This window comes from Lytechinus variegatus, chromosome 9 (assembly GCF_018143015.1).
Source record: "Lytechinus variegatus isolate NC3 chromosome 9, Lvar_3.0, whole genome shotgun sequence".
Taxonomy (NCBI): Eukaryota; Metazoa; Echinodermata; class Echinoidea; order Temnopleuroida; family Toxopneustidae; genus Lytechinus; species Lytechinus variegatus.
The window spans coordinates 16,032,890-16,053,618 of NC_054748.1; the positions used below are offsets into that span (position 1 = coordinate 16,032,890).

The following is a 20,729-nucleotide window of genomic DNA, read 5'->3' on the forward strand; positions in this document are numbered from 1 at the left end:
GGATTCGAACCCATGACCCTCTGTTTCAAAGTCAGAAGACTAATCCACTGGGCTACAATGCTCCACAAATAATACTCAATAAGTGTAGGCCTAGTCTTCCTTCAAGAATAAACATGACCCATATTCTTATGATTGCTGGAGTTCATTGCGTCTTCAGAGGGCATTCCAATTCTATCAGTACTTACTAGCACATGAAAGTTTTAGAATTTTAGATAAAATAATCTTGATAAATAATGATATTCAGTATGCACACATGATAAATCTAGGTGGGCAGGGTGCTACATAAGCACTTGCCTGATAGCCCAGGGCAAGTAAAAGTTAGAGTCAGGCAAGTGTTTTGAAGGAAAGACCAAACTACCTGCCCAAAAAGGGCAAGCAAAATTCTCACAGTATTATAACCAAAATTAGGGTTGATATTTTTTATATGATATCTACCCTAATTTTGGTCATGGTGGGCAAGATAAAATCACTTTAGAAAAAAGACATGTAATAACAAGGTACATCAGTTCATGTCAAAAGAGAGAAAATGAAGAGAAGAAAAGAAGTTCAATGGTTTATAAAACCACAATTGTTTTGAATAGGTAAAACTATTTTTTCAAGGATTTTTTTCGGGCAAGTGAAATAATTTTTTTGGCAAGTATATTCCAACTATTTAAAACTTTACTTGCCCAACTGGGAAAGTGCTTCTAAAAAGTTATGTAGCACCTTGGTGGGGAAGGACTTAATTAGGGCCAGCTAGTTATTAACTACATATGTGTAGTATAGCAAATGTAATAGTGTATGCAATGTCTAATAGTGCCATGGCTGTGATATGGCTCATCGACATAAAATATTTCAAGCACTTTTTAAGTTTTTATTGTGCTTGATATCCAAACATGAGCAGGTATACAGTGCAATTATCAAATGTTTGTCACATCAATTTTATTTGTAAAAAAAATTCTTCTAACTTCAGATTTGAATCTATCATAACCCTTTGTAAGATGGGCCCCAGGTAGGTCTTTAATAAAACTGTTTGTAAGTTATGAACATCTTCAAGAACGACTGGTGAACCTTTCTTACTCGTTAAATAATCAACAATGAATATTCAATGGTAAATATCATTTACCACAAGAAAGGATCACCAATTGCTGATGTGGTTTCCGGTACACCATGTGGAGTGTTATAGAAACAGTGGATAGAAGAAGAGAAGAAATGGATAGGCGACAAAGTGGAGATTTGAGAGTAGAGTATTCTTTCTTGAAAGTAGTGCTGAAAAGGACTGTAAACCCGAAAGAATTGATGAGTGAGAACAGCTTGAGTAGTAGAGCTGATGAGGAGATGCTGGCTTGAGTCGGCGAGTAGAGATGATGAGTAGTAGAGAGACTTGACGTTTCGGACAGGTTGACTGTCCGTCTTCTTCGATCCACTGTTTCTATAACACTGCACAGGGTGTACCGTAAACCACATCAGCAATTGTACATGCCACCATGCGAACCTTCAAACAACATCCAAAGGATCACCAGTCGTTGTCGAAGTCACTCTTACGACCAGCTTTATGAAACGACCCCCACTTCTCATTACAGCTTCCCCTGCACACAGAGATACTGGGTGCTCTTATAACAAATTATCTCAATAAACTCTAAATAGATTGACAAAAGTGGTTTCTTCAATGGTTTGACCCTACAAAATGACTAAACTTTCACGAAATAAGAACTTTTTTAATTGTAAAATAGGATATGCCTATTATGCAGCAATTACTAAAGCATACAAATTAATGTATGTTTTTTTTTGCCAGATTGTGGCACCCAACTATAATTTGTTTTGATTCTCAATCATGACATCATTTTTATTTGCACACATAACATGTATATATTACACAAATCACGATTTTATGCATAAACTCTGAATCAGGTATGAGGGGAATTTGAACAAAATCATATGGGAGGTGTCATTGTAAAAAATATTGCTTTCTTCTAGAGATAAATGTAGTTTTGATTCTGATTTTTCTTTTATGACGGTAGCAAGGAAGATAATCTATGCAATTAGAATTCAATTTAAATGCCGTGACAATTTTTTGTGGAAAATGTGGATGAGAATTCAGACTAATGGCGTTGAAATCTGATGAAATACTGTAAAAATAATGAAATGAAAGCAAATCCAAGAAAACATAACCATGAATCGGTGGAAAAACTACTGATCAATCCCATTTGCAGTGGCAATTGGCTTGCGTTCAGAAGCTTTATCGTCATACTGCAGTGTTCGAACTAATGTATTATGGAAAAATCAGTGTTTGTAAAGTTTTCACATTTTACAAGTGCCTTTGTAATGTATTTATTGTACATAATGCTGAAGGACACAAAAATTGAGTTTTAAACTACCAAAGAATGCAGAATTTGCATTTGAAATAACTGTGGACTTACAGTTGTAGTGAACCCCACCACAAAATACACTCCTTCATGCTGAGGGTGATCATAGGCAACGATGCTCCAATGTTTGGAGAGTCCAGAGAAACAAACTTTAAAGGACAAGTCCACCCCAACAAAAACTTGATTTGAATAAAAAGAGAAAATTCAACAAGCATAACACTGAAAATTTCATCATAATCGGATGTAAAATAAGAAAGTTATGGCATTTCAAATTTTCGCTTATTTTCAACAAAATAGTTACATGAACGAGCCAGTTACGTTCAAATGAGAGAGTTGATGACATCACTCACTCACTATTTCTTTTGTATTTTGTGATATGAAATGTTTTTATTTTCTCGTCATTGTCATGTGAAATGAAGTTTCATTCCTTCTGAACACGTGGTATTCCATTATTTTAACATTTTGTGCTTCAGGCAAGGAGGTCCTAATTGTCAAATTCGTAAAAATGGAAATATTGTATAATTCAAACAATAAAAAACAAAAGAATTTTTTGAAAATAAGCGAACTTTGAAATGTCATAACTTTCTTATGTTACATCCGATTATGATGAAATTTTCAGCATTGTGCTTGTCTGATTTTTCTCTATTGATTCAAATCAACATTTTTCTGAGGTGGACTTGACCTTTAAACCTAACATATGTATGAAGGAGCAATTGTCACAGAGCAAATGCCATGGAACTTGATGATCAATCATGCCTTATTTTTGTTGTAAATAAATCTGTTTTCTTACCAGATATATTCGTAAGCATTGTAGCAAATGCATTGCATAAATATATATAATTATGTATTCCATTTCTCTTAATGTATTCCAAAAAAATTGTCTTTCCAAAGTATGTCTTCTTCAGAGAAAAGGGCTGTATATATTCCATCTGTTTTTATAGAAAATCTTAGTTTAAAAGCTGGGTATCTCATTATGTATATATTTGACAACATTTGTACTAAATCTGCAGTACCAGTATATAGAAGGTAAAATATTTTTTTATATGTATTTTCGTAGTGGAAAGCTGATAATATATAGTACTGATTTTTCTTTACAATGAAATGTGATTCTGTAGATATTTAATATGTTGATCATGTCATTGATTACAATGGTACAGCAGTCCTATTTATAGGTCATTACTGCTGCGGTCAAATTACCCCTGATGTCTGCGTGATGAGTAGAAAACAGTTGTTTTGCGGATTTCTATATGAACCAGCAGCTGGTTGAAAAATTATATTATTATATTATATGAACCAGCAGCTGGTTGAAAAATTATAAAAATGACCGTTTTCGACTCGTTGTACGGCTATCGATCGTAGGCAAAATGTGACTGCACCAGATGTAATTCTTGCACCGCATTAATTTTTTTTTCTTTATAAGGAGCTAAAGAATGATATTTTTCAGTTGCCATGTCAATGGTAGGCTAAAATATTGCAATCTTATCATGGACATAAAATCTGCAGTTTGTGTTCATAATGATAAAATTCCCCAATATGGCAGACAGAACAGTAATTTTCAATTGAGTCTACGCCAGCTCCATCCAACTTTCCCTTTGGTCGGATCCAACTTGGTGTAATCTCAGTTGGTCTACAACCAGTTGGTCTAATTGATCTACTTGGTCTACTTGCCATACAGCCCAATATTTAATTTTGACTAATTTCTAGATAGGCTTTGACCTTTTTTTTATCCAATATCCATTTATGCTGCACATATATACTTGTATCTGCCACTAATTTTTTTTTCCTCTCTTTTTTTGATAATCTTTCTCCTTTTTTTGGGGCACAAAGTAGGCCTATGCTATTCTCTCCTGGGGCCTGTAACACAAAGCTTTGGCAATCATCATAGAACATTTTTTTTACTATTGATTTCATTGACTACAGAATCGTGAAATCATGAGTAAGAGTAATCGTGAATCTTTGTGTTACGGAGCCCTGGATTTGCTAACGTATCATATTTTTACTTTTTAAGTGTTTATCAACTCTGCCTGCGATGTCTGTTTATTATTTTCAGTACATGTTTGTGCACTAGTTTCGTCTTTTCAAGTTCTGTTCTTAAGTCTTATTTATTTTGCATAATATTAGAATGTTTCTTACTAACTTGCCAGAAAGGTGCATTTTGTAAGCCTTGCATTAAGTACTTAGTGTATTTTCCTTTTCTTATTTTGTATTTATTTTATTTAATTGATTTTTTTTGGGGGGGTATATAAGCTGGGCAACTAAATTTGTAATAAATTGAATTAAAAAGGGATCTGTTTTGAGCTGAACTCGTTAAGTAATCTTTAGTAACATAAAAAATACCTAAAGTTAGTTAAGAATTAGAAATTACAAAATGAAATACATAGTGAATGAGTACTTCTAAACTGTTTTGAATGTTTTGTTTATTTCTCTTTTCTAGTATTATAAATGATGATGGTGATATGATAGTCATTGATATTATTATTATGATTATCATCAATATAACACTGTAATTATCACATTAATTATCATCATTAACATTATTACTCTTATTATTTCTATTTTTAGTACTTTCATTATTATCGATTGTTGTTACAATGAGTATTCTTACCTTGTAGTATATTGCTCATGAAAATAATGAATTGCGGTCAGTGCACTTTTTATGGATTTTGTATTCAAGGTACTTTATTTAGAGAGAAAAGGGAATGCATCTCAAATTAAAGCTTTTTAGTAGATTTTAGTTGACTGTTTGAAAGAAGTATGTTTTTTATGAGCTTCCTAACCAAAAAGTGAAAACTGATTGATTGATATATAGATTGAATGATCAATTGTTAATTGATTGGTTGGTTGTTTGATTGATAGATGAGTGGATGGATTGATTGGTTTGTTGGTTGATTGATTGATTGATATATTGATTGGTTGATTATTTGATTGATTGATTTGTTTATTTGTCAGTTGGTTGATTGGTTAGTTGGTTGATTTCCTTGTTTGTCAGTTTGTTGGTTGATTGCGGATTTATTGGTTGGTTGACTGTTTATAGAGCAATGTGAATGAATCAAGTTGGCTACGGGCATCCCTTCTCGGTATCGAATGGCGGACCGACTTCATGATGGATGGAATGCAACGAGCTCGGCCACGGAACCATGTCGATGTCGCGCCGCGAATTAGTGTTCCTGAATAGCGAACTTTTTTTGCTTTGAATAATATTTTATTTTCTTCCTCTTTCAAATCAATAAGTTTACAATCACAATTCATATAAACATTATTTGCACATATGCAATAAATAAACAATCAAACAAATAGATATGTCAATATCGATGAGATTACAAATATTCTTAAAATGATTACAAATGAAGTTAAACTGCCAAATTTCTCTTCTATAACAATGTCAAAGCAGAGGGGAAAACCTAATATCAATAGACCAAAAAAAACATACTTTGTAAAAGATTACTTTTTTCCCTGAATAGAATAAAAATAATCTCTTTTGAACATGATAATTGTACAAGAATAAGAAAAAAAGATAAAAGATTATTTTATTGGTCACTTAGACCCCCATAACCCCTCCCCCCCCCCCCCTCATCTCCCCCCCCCCCCCCCCCCCATCTCTCTCCCCAGACTAGACACTCGCACAAGCTCACTTCAACTCGACAGGAACACCGCGAATTCACGAATAGCGCCATCTCCGGTGAAATGCATGCTAAGTGAGATTAGCCAAAACTGAAGTCGGAAGTGACAGAATTTGTTTGCATTTTATGCCTTTCTTTTCTTTTTCCCAAAGCAGGTAAAAGAATTGTGAGTATCTCTCGTTTTTTTCTAAATAAATTTCATTGACATCTTGTTCACTTGTATATTCCCAAATCTGTAATACATATTGCTAATCGGGTGACGACAGCTACAGCCGGTTACGTACGGCCTACGCTAGTAGTACCGGTAGTACCGGCGGACGCCGCGTCTCGCGGGTCGAGACACCTTTTCACCGGTATCGAATGAGGGGAATTGGGCGAAGGGGCGGAGGCACATCGCATGTAAAGTGACTAGTCACTTATTAACTATTATTTTATTACCGGACACTATTCTGGATGCGCATATAGGCCTATTCCTGCGTACTAACACAATTTTGTATGGTAAGACTTCTGTGCAGTAAGCACTGAGCTGAGTGGAGGAATTTCACGGCATTATTTTTTCCTGAAATTGGGAACCAGTTGCCTTGGAAGTGCTTCCCAGCCGGCAGCCAGGGTGACACAGCAGATTTCACAAATGGGACAATCGACAAGCACGATACACGAGCGGTTCGACAGAGCCAGGTTGATCATTAGTCATGTTAATAAAAGAATCAACAAAGAAGGCTACACAAAAAAACTAAAAAAATTGTAAAGAAAAGGAAGGGAGGAGGGTTAACATAAGAATGAACGAAAGGAAAGAGGACAGAAAAGAGATGAATTGAGAGCCAAAAAACGAAAACAAAAAATGAAGGGGAAAATAAAATAAGAAAGTAAAAGAAAGAAAGATTAAAAGAAAGAAAAAAGTTTCTCATCATTCTTTGAAATGAATAACAGAGAAAGGAAGGGAAGACGATTTAATGTGTGAAAGAAAAAAAGGGAGAAAGGAAAAAGAGAAAGTAAGAAAAAAGGAGGAAGAAAAAAAGAATGAAGGAAAGAAAAATGTTTCATTCTTTGAAAGAAACAAAGAAAAACAGGAAGGGAAAGAAACAATAAGGGAAAAGAATTCAAAGGAAAAGGAAAATAATAAAGAGTGAAACCTTGGATGAAAGAGAGGGAGGAAAGAATGAAGTCCTGAGGAGAGAATGAAAAAAGATTGACAATAATGGAAGGAGAGAAAGAACGAAAAGAAAAAGGATCAGAAGAAAGAAGGAAGCAAAAGTTTAAGGAAAGAAATAATGAAGGAAATAAAATTTAATAAAGAAGGAAAGTACGGTAAGAGAAAGAAGGGAAGAAAGAAAAAGAACAGAGAGAAAGGATAAGGAAAGAAAGATATAGGAAAGATAGAAAGAACAAAAAAAAAGTAAGCAGGAAGGATAGAAAGATGATGAAAGAAGGATAGGAAAAAGAAAATAAAATGAAAGAAAGAGGAAAAAAGTTCAAACTTCAAGCAAACAAAAAATCCGATCATCTAACAAAAATCTTAATGATATTTTGGGTGTTTTAAAATATATTTATTTTTAGCAATCGTTAGAAAACTATAATTTTTAGAAATGAATGAAATTCCAAAGCAAAACATGGTCAAACTTAAAAATGAGATGAAACATCACAGCATCACACGCATGCATCTCTCATTACAAGATCAACACTCAAAACGATATCTGAAACAACTAGATCAAGTTATGAAAACTCAATAACTTGTCCCTTTGATTACATCACCAAATCAGCTATCTGAGAATCCATGATATAATTATGCTGGTTCCCATTTTGAAAAGTAGATGAGATTGATCAGTGATGATTCTGACGAAATGAATTATTTAGTAAATTGTCTTTATCTACTCTTGAAAATGGGAACCAGCATGTATGAAATATAATTCAGGAAAATTTTCTTAGGTGGGCGGTTCCCATTTTGAAGAGTAGATATAAAGACAGATTGCTAAAGAGATTTATTTTGTAAGTGATGATTCTCAGATGACGAAATAAATCTCTCTAACAAACTGTCTTTATCTACTTGTGAAAATGGGAACCAGCTACAATTCAGGAGAATTTCATAGCTGGTTCCCTTTTGAAATGTACATAGACAGATTGCTAGCGAGATTTATTTTGTCAGTGATGATTCTCTGACGAAATAAATCTCACTAAAACTGTCTTCTTCTTGTGAAAATGGGAACCAGAACAATTCAGGAGAATTTCATAGCTGGTTCCCATTTTGAAGAGTAGATAAAATTAAAAAGAGAGATTGTCAATGAGATTTATTTTGTCAATGATGATTTTGATGAAATAAATTTCACTAGTAAAATAAATCTGACTAAAACTGTCTTCTACTTGTGAAAATGGGAACCAGAACAATTCAGGAGAATTTCATAGCTGGTTCCCATTTTGAAGAGTAGATAAAAAAAAGAGAGATTGTCAATGAGATTTATTTCGTCAGTGATGATTTTGATGAAATAAATTTCACTAGTAAAACTGTCTTTATCCTCTCCTGAAAGATCTGAAAGTGAGCGTGATCGGTTCATCACGGACGGACATTTGATAGATTTTGAAAGTTTTCAAGGCTTGTAACAAATTTGTAATAAGATGAACAAGGTTCCTTTGTGTTTTGTAGTGAAGGGTAGGACAAAGTATGCTGAATGATGAAAAAAGTTTGTTGCCTTGGTTACCTACAAACATAGGTATCCACTAAATGTGCCATATCACGGACGGACATGATAGAAATGTAGTTTATAGAATTTTTGTACATTTTTATTGTTTCTATCTACGGTAAACAGCTTAACATGGACTAATAACTGTTAATGCAACTAACACTCTGGTATGTATGCGAACCCTTAACCGATCATGCTCAAGTAAGATAAGTTCCCTAGTTTTGAATATTTGTGGAAGTTCTCCAAATGGGTTGAATACTGCCTGGTCGAATACTAGTGCATACATGTAAAGGAATTTAGCATTAATTAGACAAATCTAATTCTGAAAGTGTGAATCCTATTATTACTCTACCAAACTCAGCAGCCTGAGACTTCCCGAATCGAAATTCATCCAAAGAGCAAACTGACTTCAATTTTACACAGTCAGGCCTATGTTAATCTATAAAGGGATCTAGGTTTTCATGTCAAAATTTGTGATCAATGCTGTAAACCATAAACTACATGTACAGTACAGAGCGTAGGTACACACACTTACAAAGAGTTATGAATGATCTGATCAAACTCAACTATGGAAAGCCAGCAATGCCCAAATCTAAAAAAAAAACATGTTTAAAAATATTTCTAGATATGATATATTTTCATAAGTTCATTGATTTCTTGACAATCACATACATGTGTTTGCTGTCATTACCAAGGACATTTTACAGATCTAGGAAAAATTATGGCACTGATGGATTTCCATAGACTCGCGATTGATTAGATCAACATTAAAGGACAAGTCCACCCCAACAAAAACTTGATTTGAATAAAAAGAGAACAATTCAACAAGCATAACACTGAAAATTTCATCAAAATAGGATGTAAAATAAGAAAGTTATGACATTTGAAAGTTTCGCTTCATTTCACAAAACAGTTATATGAACGAGCCAGTTACATCCAGATGAGAGAGTTGATGATGTCACTCACTCACAAGTTCTTTTGTTTTTTATAGTTTGAAATATGAAATATTTTGATTTTCTCGTCATTGTCATGTGAAATGAAGTTTCATTCCTCCCTGAACATTATTTTAACATTTTGTGCTTGAGGCAAGGAGGTCCTAATCATCAAATTCGTAAAAATTGAAATATTGTATACCTCAAACAAAAAACAAAAGAAGTGAGTGAGTGACATCATTGACTCTCTCATTTGGATGTAACTGGCTCGTTCATATATCTATTTTGTTAAAAATAAGCGAAACTTTGAAATGTCATGACTTTCTGATTTTACATCCGATTTTGATGAAATTTTCAGCATTGTGCTTGTCTGATTTTTCTCTATTGATTCAAATCAACATTTTTCTGAGGTGGACTTGACCTTTAACTCTTTGTAAGATGGGGCCCAGATAAACCTCAACTACTGTTGTATGGAAATCCATCAATATCATAATTTTCCATAGGAATCTTTCACAATGTTGTTTATGGAAGAGCACACTGAATCAACAAGGATGAATGTATGTATATATTCATCCTAATTATAAGAGTTTTTTTTTTAACCAACATAGATTTTAGATGTTGATGGCTTTCCATAGATGTGGTTGATTGGATTAATCGCAACTCTTTGTAAGACAGGACCCAGATGTGTAGATCTGCATGTACATGTAACCCTTCTGAAAACGACAATGATGTTTTTTTGAACTGTGAATTTATTGTCGTATTGCCTTGTATTTTCCTCCAGCTCCATTGATCAAGTACTGTGTGGTGCAAAAAGGCCTTTAGAAAGGTTGAAAGAACACAACAGTCCTTTTAGGGTTAAGTCTTCAGATATGTGACCCTCATTAGAGTTTGTTCTGCCCATACCTCTAACTTGACTAAATGACAAAGGCAAACGACGATTATCCTGCCCTTAAAGCTATTTTAAATTTTTGCAAATTTTAACGTCAAATTATCTTGTGTCACCTTCTAGATCCTAGCATGATGACATTGTCCATTGATCAAGTACTGTGTGATGCAAGAAGGCTGGTCGAAAGGTTGAAAGAACACGACAGTGCTGCTGATCATCTTATTCAAGAAACTACAACTCTGAACAAGAAAATTGAAGTCATGAAAGAGGTATTATTAAATATCTCACCCTCCACCTGTAAAACTAACAAGTCGCTGTGTAGGGCTCAGTGTAATTAGCTAAGATAGTGAATATGATCTTCAAATATCATGTTAGAAGATAAAGAGTATTCATTCATCTTATACCGGGCGGTATTGTCAGAGTTTGAAGTTGTAACATTTTGAATACAAAGAGAGATACTATAAAAGTTTCTTTGAGACTTTTTCACACTAATTGGTAATTTCACAGAGTTTCCACATTCACCATGCACACATGAATGGATTCTAAACTTCCAAAAATTTTCTCTCCTTATGATTCTCTCACCAAATACATCTAAATTCAATGAAGTACTTGGTTTTGTTATTATTATTATAATTGATATCTATAGTTAAAGTTATATGAATTATTAAAGGCTTAGGATCTGCAGTTTTAGACTTACTGAAAATCTCAAAATTCTTTTTGGTCATTTTATTGTGGGTTTTTAGTTGGAGGGTCATTTAATTGTTCCTGTTATAGCTTTTTTTACATGTATGTATGATTGAAGCCGGGTAATAATGCTTTTTGAAAATGCTATTTACCATCTTGCATGTTCTGTTCTAAAAATTGATTTGATATCTGTGATTATTTCAATATGAAACGTTGACTTGAGCCAAGTCTACTGAACTTAAAGATGCAATGTACTGTAGTGGAAGCGTCGTGTTGTAGCGGTTCTGACTCTCGCCTTGTAATAAGAAGGTCATGTGTTTGAATCCCACCATAGTCTAGCATCCTTTGGCAAGGTGTTAATCCACACTTTGCCACTCTCCACCCAGGTGTACCCGGTAGGATGTAAAAGCCTAGTATGATGCCTCGCAATCGAGTCTTGGAACTCTTGTTGAAATGCTCCCCAGGGAGTGGAGAAGGTGCATATGCTGTATGCAGGCATGCAAGGATCCGATGACCGGGGTAATAAAATGTGTGTAAAGCGCTTAGAGACGTTCCGATGTACATGTATTAAGCGCTATATAAATGCGGAATATTAGATAAATGAGTGATGATGGTGTTTTTTTTCAGTACCAAGAGGAGATCGAGGAGATGAACAACATCGCACACCACCGGCCCCGCTCCGCCCTGATCCTTGGGATCCAGCAGGAGAACAGACAAATCAGGGAGCTGCAGAAGGAGAACCAGGAGCTGCGGGTGGCCCTGGAGGAGCATCAGTCGGCCCTAGATCTGATCATGAGCAGCTACCGGGACCAGGTCTCGAGGCTGGTCAACGCGAACCAGGCCGAGAGGGACAACATGATTGCTAATAAGAAGATGATGGAGTTTGAACAGGTATGGTTTCGCTTCAAATGTCAGGGACTGATCCTGGTTTTACCAGAATGATGAAAAATAATTGACCATCACAGGGGGAATAGAATAAGGATGAGCGCCACTGCTAACCGCAGTTTTGACAAATACCATGGTAGCAGGGCTCAGCAGCCAATATAAATAAAAATCAAGGTTTCCATGGTAGTTTCAACAATGCCAACGTTTTTATGTAACAAAACCGTGAACTTACATGTAGATCAACTGCTTACTCTCTTCAGGATAAGCTACTGCTGAAAAAAGTTGAATTAAATGGTTTTACACCCGAAATACTGTTTTTGTTTCCTCAGTATACTGTAATTCTTTTAAGGAGGTTTCAACCCTGGACATGATGTAGTATGTTCCATTCTATGGTAAACAAGTTTATTCTTATTCTTCCCTTTAAACAAAATACATCCCCTCTATTGATTAACAGGACCCAGCCGCTTCCTCAGTCGAAAAGATAATCGAGATGGCTGCCGTCATGCAGCGGGCCATCGACGTCGACGAGCAGAGCTCCTACGACGTTGAGGAAACCTTGGCGCGACTTCAGATGGAGAACCGTGGCCTTCGAGAACTGTTGCAGATCTCCAGGACGACCCAGGCGAGGCACACACCCGCCTACAGCAGGGAGGGCAGCGAGGACTTGGGAGAGAGGGAAAAGGGCAACGAAGAGGACGGGGAGAAGGATAATGATACGAGCGAGAGTGACAGCGACAGAGACACATCGGTCATACACGACACAACTGTCATAGAAATGGATAAGAATGGTGTTCCGTTGAAATGATGTCAGCAGATTCTCTCACATGAACTAGGTTGATAATCCCTCTGATGAACACTGCACCAGGATGAACTATGTGTGTGACCAAGAATGGATACAAACTGCATAGCTGTATTTGTATTGTGGCCCACACAGGGTTGCGCTTAAAGGAAACCAAAATTCAAGAAAAGAAGCAATCTTATTGGAAAGAGTAAAAAGAGAGGAACAATTCAAAACAAGTTTCATCAAAATCGGTTAAGAAATAAGCAAGTTATGGACATTTTAAAAATCTTGTACTTTCTATGGGGATCCTCAAATTGGCAAACATGCTTCAAAATGGCTGATTTTGTGGACAACTCTCCATTTGTTTTGTACACAAATGTTCATATATTCCTCATTATCTTTCATATTGCATCTTGCCTTCTTCTGAGCACAACATATGTCATGGGGAAAATATGATTCACACCACATATGTCAAGGAGAAAATGTGTAATATGTAAAATATAGGGGAAAATCTGAAAATTTGTGTACAAAACAAATGGAAAGTTGTCCACAAAATCAGCCATTTTGAAGCACGTTGGCCAATTTGAGGATCTGCGTAGAAAGTACAACAAGACTTTTTAAAGTCCATAACTGTTCTTTCCAGACTGGACTACTGCAATAGTCTCTTCAGCGTTCTTAGCCAGAAGGACTTAGACCGACTTCAGAGACTACAGAACTCTGCCGCTAGGCTTGTCTTCTCTGCTCCCCTTCGGACTCGCACAGAACCTCTCCGACTGGAACTCCATTGGTTGCCTGTGAGACAGAGGATAGCCTTCAAAATTTTGCTGCTAGTCTTCAAGTCGCTCAACCACAGAAGCCCGGAGTACATCGATAACATTCTCATTCGTCGTTCTCAAGTCCGTACTACTCGTTCATCTTCGTCAATCTGGCTCACTCAACGCCTATCCAAGAGACGTGCGGGTGAAACGTCCTTTCCTGTGATTGCTGCAAAACTATGGAATCACCTACCAGCTGCAGTGAAGATGGCCTCCTCTGTTGAACAATTCAAGAAGGCCATTAAATCCCATCTATTCTGCTAAGTGGACAATTAATTGCATGGACTAGACCGATCATTCCGAGGTGTAGAACAGTTGTTTTAGTGGCCAAAACAAATATGGAGTAGTGTGTGTGCAGCGCTTTGTAACCGAAAGGAAAAGGCGCTATATCGAATGACATTTTGGATTGGAACTTGCTTACATGTATTTCATAACCGATTTTGATGAAATTTTTTTTTTTAAATCGTTACTCTCATTTTACTCTTTTCCATAAGATTTCTTCATTTTAATCTAGTTTAATATCTCTCATAATTTGAGTTGTTTCGCAGAGCTAAGCATTAAATAGGACCAGGTGGCCAGCTTTTGTTAGGAAGCAACTCTTATAAAATTGTTTCAATTATTGGGAAATATTTTGGGTTAGGTATAAAATAGGGTCCGTAATAAACTATTGTGGAAATGATTTACCTGTGGAAATGATTTACCTGAGAAAATTTGAATTACAGCTGCTTGACCAGTCTCTTTCCACCCCCTGCCATTGATAAAATTATAAGAACATATTTTTTAGTGAGGTAGTATAAAATTGGGTCCTTATTTAACTGTTTTAGGAATGATTTACCTCAGAAAATCAAACGGCAGCTGTGTGACTAATCTTCATTTCATTATACATCCATCAGTAAATTGCCAGTTCGTCTATTGCCATTTCGTAGACTCATCACATGGTCTAACTCCATTTAGTCTAATGCCATTCCGTCCAACATTTCGTCTAACAACCATTTTGTCCAGTAACTATTTGGTCCAATCATCATTTCATCGAATCACCAGTTCATCTATAAACATTTTGTCTGATAACCAGTTGGTCTAATATCCTTTTTATTTTCATTCATTTTGCGCGATGAACACTCAGTCCAATTAGACCGAATGGTATATGGACTAAAATGGCTGTTGGACCAACTGGTTATTATATGAAATCGTGAGTGAACAAAATGGCATTCAGACCATGTTGTAATTGGACGAATTGGCACTAGACCAATAAGCCTGTTCACGGTTGTAAACTGCGCTCGAGCAGAAAAAGGTCCTTTGAGATAAACCAAGAAGGTGGCCTTCAAATTCACTGACGTAGGCATTTGTGATTTGATGATTTTTCGTGTATTCCTTTCAAATTATTCATTTTATCACATCCAAGCTGAAGAGTAATAGAGCCTTCATAATCACTGGTATTTGACTGTAGCCTAAACAATAGTCAAATGTGCCAAAGGCAAGACAAAACAGATTTCCAAACTTTATCCCTAATGTACTATTCTAGTCGACTGGTCTATACACTGCCTTTCGTTCTTAGAATTTGAATATTCTACCGGTAAAGATTACGCAACATCTACATTTGAAAATGATAGTGCTTAATATCCTAATGAAAAATCGCAAAGGTCATTTGAGAAAAGTTGATCATGAGCTAACCGTGAACTGGCTTTTTGGAATCATGGACCTATTACGGATGGACATTCAACGAGAGCATTTTATGACCACCACCTGTTTCCAGCTGTCAAAATCGCTGTCTTACCCTTAACTTTCTCTTTACACGGTTTTTACGACCACTACCCGGGGCGATTGTTTACACAAGCTCCTTTCGGCCAATGATCGTCACCGATCGAATCACTGGCCCTCTTTTGACCAAAGACGGTCATGTTTTAGTCCCGATTGCCAAAGGGAAAGTCCCTACATAACCGAGAATGCAATGCGCTATTCATATCCAGTTTTTCAGTACATGATTTTAGGTTGTCTATAATGTGCGATTGTCATCTGACCATAAGAAAATCCCGTTAAATTTCATCAATCCTGTGGAATTTTACGCCCAAATGAAAATCAACTTCTGACCGAAGGTATGCGCTACTATCTATCGACATCAATACTAGAAATAGATGAATTTTTAACAATTTTCCGCACATTTCTCCGTCGAATTTCAACTGCATCTTTGCCGTAAATATACTGATCTGCAAGGTGATGTCAATGCATTTCATGTGCGGTAATTTGCGATGTACGGAAAAAATATGTTTATTCACGCCTGTTTTCTTGTTTCTGCAATCATTTTCATAGCGCTAACGTTCGCTGCCGTGCGTTGCTTTTGATAAAGTGAACGAACAACATCGCAATGGGTAGGAGCAGCGCACGATTGATTTCCACTGTCCATCAGTGATAGCGTGTTTTACGAAAGGCTTGATGGCCGTCAGCTGCCAGCGCTCTGTTTATAAAAGGATTAGCGGTGACGGTCTTTGGCCCAAAGGAGGGGATTCGTTGAATGTCCATCCGTAATAGGTCCATGTTGGAATTAAACCCCATCTACATGTACCTTGTCCCATAATCTTTCTATTGTCCATTTACCTTGTATGTAAAGCACACCCTTTTTTTCTGGATCTTTATGTATACAACTGTACAAATGAAGTAGACTATGAATATAATGAATTGTACATTAAAACTTTTTTAGAAAATAGCAAAATAAATAGTCTTTCTATTCCTTGGTTATTTGTCATGTGCTTCAGATGAATCAAATTCCAAGAATTACTGTGCAGTATGTTAAAGTACAGTCCTCAGTTTTCCGTTTTTGTCTCACCTGCGAAGCAAGTGAGACTATAGGCGCCGCTTTTCCGACGGCGGCGGCGTCAACATCAAATCTTAACCTGAGGTTAAGTTTTTGAAATGACATCATAACTTAGAAAGTATATGGACCTAGTTCATGAAACTTGGCCATAAGGTTAATCAAGTATTACTGAACATCCTATTAGAGTTTCATGTCACATGACCAAGGTCAAAGGTCATTTAGGGTCAATGAACTTAGACCATGTTGGAGGAATCAACATCGAAATCTTAACCTGAGGTTAAGTTTTTGAAATGTCATCATAACTTAGAAAATATATAGACCTATTTCATGAAACTTGGACATAAGGTTATTCAAGTATCACTGAACATCCTGCATGAGTTTCACGTCACATGACCAAGGTCAAAGGTCATTTAGGGTCAATGAACTTTGGCCGAATTGGGGATATCTGTTGAATTCCCATCATAACTTTGAAAGTTTATGGATCTGATTCATGAAACTTGGACATAATAGTAATCAAGCATCACTGAATATTTTGTGCAAGTTTCAGGTCTCATGATTAAGGTCAAAGGTCATTTAGGGTCAATGAACTTTGGCCGAATCGGGGGTATCTGTTGAATTACCATCATAACTTTGAATGTTTATTAGTCTAGTTCATTAAACTTGGACATATGAGTAATCAAATATCACTGAACATCCTGTACGCATTTCAGGTCACATGACCAAGGTCAAAGGTCAATGAACTTTGGCCGAATTGGGTGTATCTGTTGAATTACCATCGTAACTTTGAAAATTTATGGATCTGATTCATGAAACTTGTACATAAGAGTAATCAAGTATCACTGAACATCCTGTGCGAGTTTCAGGTCACATGATCAAGGTCAAAGGTCATGTAAGGTCAATGAACTTTGGCTATGTTGGGGTTTTTTGTTGAATAACCATCATATCTCTGTAAGTTTATTGGTCTCGTTCATAAAAAGTGGACATAAGAGTAACCATGTATCACTGAACATCTTGTGTGAGTTAGAGTAGTATTCAAAGTCAGCACTGCTGCTATATTGAACTGCGTGATGCAGGTGAGACGGCCAGAGGCATTCCACTTGTTAAAAATGGAAATTCCTTGTTCGCATGTGATGTCAAACATTCAAAATCGTTAACAAAATTACAGCTTTTATTCTCTGATGTTGGGGTAATTCCATAAAATGATCCACCCTTTTGTACGTCAGACGACCATTTTTCTCATGGCTTACTTCACTAACCAAACTAAACAAATCATGGTCCTTTGAGAACATTACAGACTTTCAAAACGACAAGACATCAGAGACAGAAAATTTCATGAAGGTCTCCCATATAGCGGGTTGGACGTACTTACATATTTTATGGAATTGCCCATTTTCTCATTTTATTCTGGCATGATATCTCTACGGTTTCAAGTCAACAGTAGAATCATAGACTTGACCTTAAAACTTTTGCAGTTCATCACGTATTCACAAAATACACACAAAAGAACAAAAAAAAACCTATTAAACTGACAATATTTTCTATTAATGATTTTATTTTTCGCGTGTATCAAAATATATAATAGTAAATACATGTATATCTTTCTCAAAAAAAATTTCACTTCTTGTGAGGCCTGTTATTTTATTTCATACCACAACAATATAAATGAGATGGACTGTGTCATAAGGGAGTGAAGGGGGCAAAATTCATTAATAGAATCGAGTGATAAATGTAGCATGATAAAGGAAATATACTGTCTTACTATCTAAAGCCGGTCTCACACTGCGCGATTCGTTACGATCAGAATTTCAAATTAATTGTGATAACATTTGATATGGATATTCCAACTAATCAAATGTTTTGGATCAGAGTTAAGAATAGTGGTAGGAGTACTGATATCAAAACTCAGTCCAGTTAGAGCCTCCCTCCTAAGTGAATAAAAAATCTAATTCCACATCGTAATGACGTCATTATGGGCTGCTATTTGAAGCAGATTTGGACTTTACTCTGACAATGGACCTACCATGCTCTGACCATAGGGCTTGCAGAAAAGTAAAACTATGATTTTAGTTTTCCCGACAATATGCCAAACTTTAAATAAAATAATTTTACTCCTTGGAACTTTCATATTAAATTGTAAAATGTGATTTCTTGAAAAATCGCTTCGCACCGGATCGCATAGTGTGAGGTGAGAACAGGCTTAATGCTTAAATAAAGCCCAGCGCACACAACGCGATGCAATGGCACAAGGATTAAAGTTGCCAATCGCATTGCAGGACAGCGCACACATTGCAACAGCCCTGCAGCACGCCGCATCTCATGACATAAGCAAATTCGCAGAAACACTGCAAAAAGATATGACATGTCAAATGTCCAAGATCTGGTCTGCGATCCTACTGCTACAAAGCGGGTCGCAGCTGCAGTGCATTTGTTTGGCACACACTGCGATATTGTTGCTACCTGATCTTGGTGCAATCACATCGCATAGTATGCGCTGGGCTTAACAGTACAGTATACAAATAGCGAATAGGCATGAGTGCAATGGTGCGAGATTTCGCATGAGGTGAAAGAAAGATGCTCTATTCAACGAGGCGTTAGCCGAGTTGAATAGAGCATTTCTTTCTTTCACCGAATGCGAAATCTCGCACCATTGCACGAATAAGAATATTCGCTATTTGTGTTGTACAACGCCTCGGAATCTAGCGAAAATATGAAAAAAGAAGAGTTTTTCCCTCCAGTAATCTATGAAAAAGGAGCAAAAATATTGAAAGCGAAAAGCAAAATCCCACAAGCCGGGCCCACAAGCGCACATGATCTTGGACAGCAATGCGCATTTAGCCAGTGGGTTGTACGCGCATTGTCATCTTATTCAATGAAATCGCATTGTGACGTCACCTCCTAAAGCCGTGCAACGGTACATTTTGGATGGTACGTCTTAAGTGTGCAACGGTACGAATGTGTGACATTCAGCCTCCCATTTGATCGCGTACAACAAGCTAAGTAGGCGTTGTACAATACTTGATTACATAATTACAATCACAATACACGAGTTAGGAAGCACCTTAATATGAAAGTAGTTTTTAGAAATGAATTAAAATGCCATGGGAAGAATTTTGCATACACTTAGTGTACTGCCTAGGAGAAACATTTACAGTCAATGCATTTACTTTTTGAAGCGAGCTGAGTGCATCTTTATACAAAGTTTAACAAATGCATGGAACGTACAGTGTACTAAATCTCAAATTAATCTAACCCTTCATTCGAATATAACATTCATGTACAAGTCATTTCAGTAATGTATAGGCCCTACACTGTAATAATTATAAAAAAAAAAATGGCTTCCTGAATGTTTAGGCCTGAAACAAAACAAAAAACGAACAAAATCATTTAGATAATGAAAAATGTCAAAACCTAATGTATTCAATAGGAAAAATAGTGCTTTCAATCTCAATGCACTTTAAGGGCCAACAAAGAAGTTTATATTCTGACTAACCAACTATTGCACTTTACAAATTCACAAAATAAAAATGATAAACCTATGAAGAAGATTAACGATCAAACTGACTTCTAAACAGATGTTTATTTGCACCGACACATAGGGGTTAGTAACACAAAAATTGAAAACACAGCTTAATTTTGGAAGATCGGACACTTCGGCGACTTTTTGAAACGCTCAATCAATCCTCATGGGGATGGGCGCCCACTAGCGTTGAGTATAAAGTAAACCATCGCACATCAGCATGCTACTGTGTATAAAACATATGGGGATAATGAGAGGGGATTTGGGAGGGGGCATAAGGGTGGCGCAAGGAAATATACCCGCTTTTGTTACCCAGAATACATTCCTCTTTTATTTAAGAAAAACAAATTTGAATAAAAAAATTCTAAAATGTACAAATCGACGATTCCTTTACCCATGCACCAATTCTCTCTTATGTTTTGTATACAACCATCTCACACTGACTACGCAAAGGTCAAAGAAGGTCGTCACTCTACGGTGTAGGGCGCTCTTCCCGAGCGTTTCATTGCACGCTCTATGTACTCACCGATCTTCCCCTTGTTGTATCTTTGATTTATACACATTGCTTTATAATTTAAATTTTCCGTTGGTCAACAGGTAATATGTAAGATTTGTCACACGGTGGAATCTACACTTCACAAATTAAATCATAACAATTTTATTTCATGGATTTTCCTCAAACTTTCGCCAATATTTTTTCACTATTTATGTGCTATTTTTACAATAAACTTTTTGTTAAAGTCACTAAAATATCCAAATGAATTCACATGATCAATTTTC

The 20,729-nt window shown here is 36.2% G+C and overlaps 1 protein-coding gene across 2 annotated transcripts; it reads left to right on the forward strand.

Annotated features, from left to right (window-relative positions):
• The first annotated feature begins 6,005 nt into the window (after nucleotides 1-6,005).
• LOC121421061 (FGFR1 oncogene partner 2 homolog) lies at nucleotides 6,006-13,044 on the forward strand. 2 transcript variants are annotated; one of them, XM_041615671.1, is made up of 4 exons: nucleotides 6,006-6,131; nucleotides 10,582-10,727; nucleotides 11,770-12,033; nucleotides 12,482-13,044. In XM_041615671.1, exons 2-4 carry the CDS (start codon nucleotides 10,590-10,592, stop codon nucleotides 12,830-12,832), a joined length of 753 nt encoding a protein of 250 aa, XP_041471605.1. In that variant the 5' UTR covers nucleotides 6,006-6,131; nucleotides 10,582-10,589; the 3' UTR covers nucleotides 12,833-13,044. The 2 variants fall into 2 exon arrangements, with proteins under 2 accessions (XP_041471605.1, XP_041471606.1); XM_041615672.1 differs by having other exon boundaries at nucleotides 6,016-6,120.
• Nucleotides 13,045-20,729: the final 7,685 nt, after the last annotated feature.

Coding starts and splice junctions, on each gene's coding strand:
- LOC121421061 (XM_041615671.1), top strand. CDS start 10,590: ATGATGACATTGTCCATTGATCAAGTACTGTGTGATGCAAGAAGGCTG. Junction 10,728..11,769: donor AAATTGAAGTCATGAAAGAG/GTATTATTAAAT, acceptor GTTTTTTTTCAG/TACCAAGAGGAGATCGAGGA. Junction 12,034..12,481: donor AGATGATGGAGTTTGAACAG/GTATGGTTTCGC, acceptor ATTGATTAACAG/GACCCAGCCGCTTCCTCAGT.